Raw genomic sequence first — 8,078 nt, forward strand, 5'->3', positions numbered from 1 at the left:
TCACGTAACAGCTCTGTACAAAGAAGAAAAACAATCTTGGTAAGTTGTGTGGGGTTTGGGTTTGACCTGGTACTTGCATAACTTGGAATGAATGGTCTATGCTGCTAGCATAGAGGGACTCTTGCAGCATCTAGCTTTTAAACAGCTTAGCTAGTGAGTCTGTATTAGAAGCCTAGCCTTTCTTTATCATCAGCCGAGGGAAACAATTTCTGACTGGTTTGGAGGCTTTCACTGACTTTGTGTAACTAACTTTGATGCCAGTTTGATGGCATAAACCCTCCTCCATAATTCACTTTTACTTCATAAACTTACTATAGATGCTGATGGTGCAGGGTGCCCATGCTCCTTGGGAACTGTGTTGGAATGACAACACTGCAGGAAGTGTGAGGATGGAAAGGGGTACCTCATTGCAACACTGTAGCCTTGAGACGACAACTGAAGCCTTTGCGCAAGCAAAACTAGGGCTTTTACTGTTAACCTACAACAAAAACTGTATTCACTTGTATGTAACGTCCTCTTCTTTCTAGTAAATAACTTGAATTATTTAAGATTATTCATAAAATACCATGAGAAAACGCATTATGATGTAGAAGCTTTAGAAAAGAATCAAAGGGCAAAAAGATGTATGGAAGATCATGAGAGTATCTGAGCTAGCACGTGTATAGCCATTTCTGGTCTACACAAGCTGCAGTGCAGATGACTTGGAGACGATCTTGAGAAGAAAGCCATCTTCTTCTGCTTCAATCAGGCCATGTCAATCTTTATTTAGTTTTAATTGGCTCCTCAGCAAGGACACTTCCAAGCACAGCAGGCCTGGGAATCCCCGCTTCCAATGTTTAAAGGCACATTCCATCTGTTCACAGCAAAATAAATAAGGAAACAAATTTATGCCTTTATGCAGCATGGCATTAGTCTGGAAAAAGAACTTCATTGTTACCAGCAAAACAAATTATATAGAGAAATCACAAGGGCACATTTGGATCAGCTGCGTCAATGAAGACGCTAAGCTGGAAAAGTCACAGTGAAACAGTACTGCAGTTCCACAATATAGACCCAGGTACTAGGACCAGCAGTGTTCATAGAGTGAATAGACCAGGGGTAAAAGTTTTCCTATAGTTCTCGTTTGCATTCTGCATCACAGAATTATAAACTCCCTTCTGTTGCACTTTGCCATCAACAGGAAGTACTGCAACTAGCACTGGCAATTTCCAGTTCTGTGACAGGTCACAGACAACTGGAAAGCAGCTTTCACATAAATAATGTGCTCTTTGTCCAGCAGAGGCACTCCTTCCTCAGGCAGTTTGAAGACAAGTGCTTTGTCTTCAAAATGCATCTTTTACTGCTATCTTTGGATTTGTTAATTCTTTTAGACTTGTTTTGAATTAGATGGCATTCACCTTCAAGATCAATTCAGATTCAGAAACACCTATTTAGATGGCAAATTTGGAAGCTTTAAAACAGGGGCTATATCTCAGCATATAGCCATCACTTCAGTAAAACTGATTCATGATCTCTGTTGAAGTCTCTAGTCACTAGTATGATACAAAACAATGATTGCAGTCTGTGAGCTAAAACCAACCCAAATACAAAGGGAAGTTCCGAAGTCTTTTATTTGTAGCCCTTGCATGGCTGAGCTGCCCTCTAGAGGGATGGACTACGCAGCATCCCAAAGACAAGATAGCATGGAGACAACCGTGAACCCTGGAGAATGTGTTCATTTGACAAGTTCCTTCACATACTTCCAGCCTTCCACAGTGTATTCACAGGCCCTGGTGGGAGCTACAGATAAGGCAGACATGACTGTCTGCACTCCTGCAAGGAAAGCAGAGAAGAGTTATCCCAAGAAGAGCATCATTCAAACCAAACTTACTAATGTTACTCTAGCATCATGGATCTCTTCAAACACAGGAAGAAAATCTAGCTTTATCCCGGAAGCTTTCAAATACACCGAGGCTTGAACAATATTTGAATTTTATTGTCTCAATAGACCCTAAAACAGAGAAATTCCAACTTCATGACCAGTATAAGGGATAGAGAATTACAAGATTAAAACAAAGAACTGAAACTTGTCTAAGTTTCATTTTATTCCTGGCTCTGCCACAGACTCTAGGGGTGGTTTTGGACAAGTCACAATATTTGTGGACTGTGTTTCCCCTTAATTACATGAGAACTATTTGCTGCACCATAAAAATTCTGAATCAACTTACTAGGCATTTATAACATACTTTGTCCTTCATACAGGTTCTCTAAAATGCTAGCAGTAACAGGAACACTCATCCCTTCTGAAAAGATCAGAGGTTGGATTCAGATATACTAGTAATATTAAGAATTTATACACTCTTCAACCTTTACCTAAAGGTTGAGGATTCTCAGGAATAAGTGATCATTTATTTTTATGCTCTAGTTTCCCTGATCAATATCTGCAATGATGAGCTTACCCTACTGGTGCATAAACTGCATCTAGTTCTTATGGGGCCACAGACCCCCAAACACTTTACTGAAACATCCAGTCTCATGCTGTGGGATAGTGGAGGCATACCTGTCTTGGGGCACAAAGCAAGTTTTGTAGGGAGAAGAAACATCAGCTCCTCCAGTTAGAAAAGGCAGACAGGTTTATGGGCACATCTCCTCCTCCTCACTTCATAGTTGGAAATCAAGGTATTGAGAAATGAAGTGAACTGCCCAAAGTCACCCACTGGGCTAAAAGTAGAACCAGGAGCAGAATACACTTCCTTGGTCCCAGCCCAATGCTCCTTTCACCAGATTATAGTATCTATCACCCCTTCTCCACCATTCAGTTTAGGAGAACAGTATCAAAACAAGACTTCAGAATAAGATCACTTTGAGCCCCTTACTCCATTTCACAGTTTGCTGAGAAGTTATTTTACCTTTATTCCAGGAGTCAGAGGGAGAAAAGTCGAATTTTGGAGTGGGTGGAAGCTATAAGAGACAAAACATCAGCATTTGGGGGGTTCAGTTATAACACAATCCACATCACCTTGGAGAAGCCTCTTGAACTCAGATCTCAAAGACATTTAGGTGCCTAGTCTCCCTAAGCCTCAAAAGGGATCAGACATGTGGCTAAAAGTCTCGACTTAATCTTTCCCACAGCATAAAGTAGGGGCAGAAGGTAGTATTCATCCTTTGGGTGCTCTTGAAAAAGCATCCACACAATTACTTAAGCAGGTGTCTCCTTACAGTTGTATATTAATTTATAATAGTCTCCAACATGGAAAATGATTTTCAAACCTTCAAAGGCTTCTCCTATTCTGAGGATTTTAAGAACTAAGGATTACTCAAAGAGAAGGGACTATTCAGGTAATTTGCATTCAACTTGACTGTTAGGAGCTCGACAAAGCAGTTCTTTAAGGAAGAGAATCTTTTCATTAATTTTTGAAAAGCCTATAGATACTCCAATAAAAAGCTTAGGAATACTACTACATAGCGAAATATCTCTGCATAGGCTTTCTGTCTCTTCTTTCAAATAAGACTTACGACCAATTGCTCTCCCCTATGTTTAAAATTTTATCCTTCTTCCATTTCAATCCTCCTCAAAATATTCCCAGTGTAAAATCCAGATTCAACAGCAAAACTCTTGTCAACATCATTGGAACCAGAATACCTTCCCAGTGCTTTCACTCAGAGAAGACGTTTGGTTTGCTAACTACATTCATCTGCAGAGTCCTTACCTCCCAGCCTATGTAATTTGTCCATTCTTGAATAGCTGGAGGAAGTGCTTCTTGAGCTTTTTTGAGGGCTTCAGCACCTTGTGTGCCACTGCCCAGCAGCCCCTGATCATATGCCATGTATACAGCAGCTCCAGCCAGGCTTCCTTTGATGACAAACCTGAAAGAATCAAAAGCAATAACAGTTCAGTTCACATTATGTATATCAGTGCACCTTTCCCAGTAGGTTGTGGCACTCAAAGGAACAGGGTTGAGAGAGCAGTTAGAGGGTCACAAATGTTTTATTGTAATGTCTTATTACTGTCAAAAAAACAGCAGAAAGATATCTAGCTACCCTCCCTTTCTTCCTGAATCAAATATTCCCTGTCAGCCTCCTGAAACCATACCCAAGTTCACATATTATCGGTGATACTTTTGAAGAAAAAAATGTGACAGTGTCAAAATTCTCTAAATATGTGCCACTTTGAAAAGTCTGAGAATCATGACATAAACTCTTGAAAAAAAAAGGGAATAAAGGATTTTGCTGTGGGTAAAAAATCTATGTTTATGATGGTTCTTGTTGCCTGGCTAATACCTACTCGGATTAATTTGACAAACACCAATCTTTTCTTAAGCTCATTACAGCCCAGTTAACATCTGGCCATGCCAGTTCCTGCATTGCTTATGCTTTAAGAGGTTTCCAGTAGAGTGCATGGTGCGAAAAGACCAGCAGCAACTTGCAAAATGGAAGAGAATATTTGACCCTTATTTATTTTTTCACTGTAGATAAGAGATCTGGGAGACAATATTTTTCAAAAAATTCACAGGGAGGAGAGTGTTTCCCCATTTTAGAAAACAGCGATTGCACACCTGGCAAAAAAAGAATTTGCCAAAGAGCAGTCCCACAACAGCAGAGCATGTAATAGCTACAGCCACTAAGAGAGGATGGGGCAAATCGATAGTTAAATCCGCATATTCACACGTATTTGGAGGATTTCTTTGTTAAAGACGTATTGCTCGCTCCCAGACACACCCTTCCACAACTTCTCCCTTTCAGCGGATGGTGCATCCAGAGCTGAAAGGGCTCCTTCGGCAAGCAAGTCTCCCGGGGGGGGGGGGGGGCCTTCCCCGGGTTTATTTTATGTGTTTATGCCCGCAACGGGAACGTCTTCAGACTCCCGCCAGGCGCTTGGAGATGCACCGGGCTGCGGCCGGCCGGAGGGCGGGGCGGGGCGGGGCGGGGCAGGATCAAGGGCAACGAGCTGCGAGGCGAGGCGCGGGCAGGGCCGCGACGGGCCCGGGGCAGCCGGGCGGCCCTGCGCGGAGCAGGGCGGCGGCCGGGCTGGCCGGTAAGCGGTAAAGGGAGAGCGGGGGCGCGAGCGAGGCAGGGGTGCGCGGCAGCCGCGCGCGAGGACTCACTTGACGATGGGAAGGAGCCTGGCGGCCATGACTCCGCCAAGGGCACCGCGCGCTCGCCGCTGCGCGCCGCGGAGGCCTTCGGGAGCCGGTCACGTGGCCAGGAGGGCAAGGCGGCGCCAGCCATCGTTACCGAGGCGAGAGGCGTTCGCCCCCCCCCCCCCGGCCGCCTGCCACCTGCCTCCCTCTGCGGCGGGGAACGCAGCCCCGGTGCAGAAGAGGGACGGTTGAAGAGGAGAACTCGGAGGACTCGGTTACACTCCCTTTCGTCCTGCCTCCTCAGACCAGCAGGGAAGGTACTTCCGCCTCGGCAGCTGTCATGGCGGCAGGGGCGGCCCCACGGAGGCGGGGTCTCACGCCCGCGCTGTGGTGCCGCAGGGCGTGCGGGTGGGAGGCTATAATACTTAAAAAGCGGGGTGTAGAGGACTAATTGCATTGCTTGCTTTTATTTTTAATCATTTATCTGAAACAGCTGCAGAACTTCCACTGTGTCCCTCGGGGAAGTATAGAATCGGGTAAGGGCGAAGCACTCGCGTTCTGGCCGTGCAGAGGAGATGGGACCTTGTGCTGTGTTTTTGACTCTGGCCGAGGTCTTAGTCCCCATTCAGCGATCGAGTTTTAAAGCAGACACCAGCAGCTTTATTTACTTTACTAGATATGCGTGTGCCTGATGATCCAATAGCAGGACTTGAGCTCTAGTGTCTGTGTTCGTAATGTCGGTTTGTGTAAGAATGGTCTCCTTGCATCCTCGTGACGGTTTCTTGGGGTGCGGAGTTCCATGTCATCTGGCCACAGGAACAAACTGTTAATAAATATGTATCATTATAGTTGTGAGGATTTTGATTAGGCAGCTATGCCTCAAAACGAGGATCTCGCTACAAAGTCCAAAGGCTCCCACTTCCCCCGCGTGAATCTTAATCATCTCATTGTTCAACGTTTAAGGTGAGAGGGAACAAAGAGGAATATTGAGCATTAATCTTCTTTTTTCCCCCAAGGTTATTTATATGATCTAATTTTTCATATCGTCTTTCCCTGCGTCTGCCAGAGTTTTTCACACAAGAACAGAGGAGAGGGCAAGCTAGTTTTAAACATCTTTGCAGAGCTGTGGAAGTTGATGAAGTGAGTTTAGCAGAAGGGCAGCTTCTGGAACTCCTGAAGACTTTTTAATTCCTCCTGCGTTCACTGTGTCTAACTGCTCTGGCTGCAAAAGAATTTTTAAAGACAGAAAAAGAACTCAGAAAATATAGAGAAATGATACTGGCTAATGATGCTCAGCTTGGTAAGTGAATGTTGTTGGTATTTAGTAAGTTCCAATGCTGACTTAAGTTTTGAATTTTCCTTTTGCAGGACAAGTTCTAAAGAGAGAGAATTACAGAAATAAATCTCACATCTTTTTTCCCTGCCTCGTGTATCATTTTACATATAGCTGGCATGCTGGGATCCCTAAGCATGGAAAAGAACATGTAAATGTAAGTTGTCAGTGTGATTTCATTTCTGTGTTAAATTTTTGTGGACAGCTGCAGATAATTTATGGTGTTGGGGAAAAAGATGATTGTTTAATTCATTTTGCATTTCAGATTTGATACATTTTTATGTCAAATATGTCTGTAAGAATATGAAATAGAATGCAGCAGTGCAAATTGCAGAAGGCATTTACTGCAAAATTAGACTTTCAAGTCAGGGTTTAAATGAGGAATCTGTGCTGACTCCACAAGGTTCTGTGGCATGTTCCACTAGGGACAGACATTTTCTTAAATAATTCCCTCTGTCCAGTTCGTTTAGAACAGACAGACAGATGAGATGCCCTGGAGCAAATGAATGGCTGGGAAAACAGTAGCTGAGAAGATTTCCTGAGGATCCTTCCAGACCTGTTTTCTGCCATCTCTGGCTCCTGTCCCCCCTTATGACAGCAGACTTCATTGCCTCCAGCCCTGCAGCTTTACTGTTTCCATCCTGCCAGGGTTACTTCCTCTGAAAAGGGTGTTGCACTGCTTGGCATAGCCAAGCCCTAACCTTTGCTAGATGAATGCAAACCATTTGCAGGACTGTGGTGCCCCCTTTCTTCAATAGGAAAAAGCAACTGCTTTGCAGCTCCTTATCAAAGGATTGAAAGTCCATGTCCTTCCCCCTCTTCCATTCTTGCCAAAGATGACTTTAGCTCTCAGTGGAGAGATTTCTCAGGCAGAGTCTCGTGACTCTCCCTGGTTCTACCCAGCATCTCACATATATGCAGGACAGAAAAAGACTTTACATACCTCGTGCAGGTTGGCTTGCAGCATCAGAAGAAGGAGATTACAGCATTTTGGCTGAGGCGCTCAGCTTCAAGACTCCACTTTGTTCTTTTTCTTCACAACTTGAAGTGATATGAAGGCAGTTGGAAAAGTGCTTTGTGCTACAGGAATTGTAGCTGGGCTCCTGGCTTTCTTCTAGAAAGACACTTTTGATCCAGGTAGGCTCACCAGCTCAAACTAGAATGTAAGTCATGTAAGAGAAGAGGCTGAATTTCCAAACTCTGACTAGTCATCTTCTTCCTTGTGGTCTTACCAGAGTTGGTGGCCCCAAAGTGCTGTGCTGTTCCCAGGACCAGAGAAAGGTTTGGAACACAAGAGAAGACAGAGTGGTCTAACAGCATTTACAAGGGAAGCTGCTGTCTGTGTACTTTGCCATTGCATGTACTTTGCCATTGCTTTCCTATTTTTTGTTTTGATTGAAAACTTGATGGGGACAGAGTCCATCCCCTTAGGTGTGTAGTGCTCAGCACAAAAGGACTGATGTCACTGCAAACTGATGGGGACTGGGGGTGGGGAGGGAACCCAGCCCTGGAGGGAAGCAAGGCATTTACCAGGCACCGAGTGTGATAACACACCTTTTCATTTCAGAGTGCACAGGCTCAGCTAATAGAAAGCAGCTACATAGGAGCTTGCAGGGTAATCAAAGAGGAAGGTGAAAAGCATGGAGAACACAGACAGAATGAGAAGTGTGTTGCCATCCATGAGG

At 44.4% G+C, this 8,078-nt stretch overlaps 1 protein-coding gene and 1 long non-coding RNA gene across 2 annotated transcripts; one reads left to right on the forward strand and one right to left on the reverse strand.

Annotated features, from left to right (window-relative positions):
• Nucleotides 1–1,592: 1,592 nt before the first annotated feature.
• On the reverse strand, nucleotides 1,593–5,186 carry MICOS13 (mitochondrial contact site and cristae organizing system subunit 13). The gene is made up of 4 exons (XM_067312968.1): nucleotides 5,085–5,186; nucleotides 3,690–3,846; nucleotides 2,889–2,940; nucleotides 1,593–1,812 (listed from the first exon to the last, which is right to left on the reverse strand). The coding sequence occupies exons 1-4, from the start codon at nucleotides 5,111–5,113 to the stop codon at nucleotides 1,715–1,717; spliced, it is 336 nt and encodes a 111-aa protein (XP_067169069.1). The 5' UTR covers nucleotides 5,114–5,186; the 3' UTR covers nucleotides 1,593–1,714.
• A 691-nt stretch (nucleotides 5,187–5,877) lies between these two features.
• Nucleotides 5,878–7,695, forward strand: LOC106486415 (uncharacterized). Its single transcript, XR_001292870.2, has 3 exons — nucleotides 5,878–6,550; nucleotides 7,346–7,530; nucleotides 7,629–7,695. It is a non-coding gene; the product is annotated as an uncharacterized lncRNA (long non-coding RNA).
• The last annotated feature ends 383 nt before the right edge of the window (nucleotides 7,696–8,078 follow it).

The sequence above is a fragment of the Apteryx mantelli genome, chromosome 30, assembly GCF_036417845.1.
Source record: "Apteryx mantelli isolate bAptMan1 chromosome 30, bAptMan1.hap1, whole genome shotgun sequence".
NCBI classification, from domain to species: Eukaryota; Metazoa; Chordata; class Aves; order Apterygiformes; family Apterygidae; genus Apteryx; species Apteryx mantelli.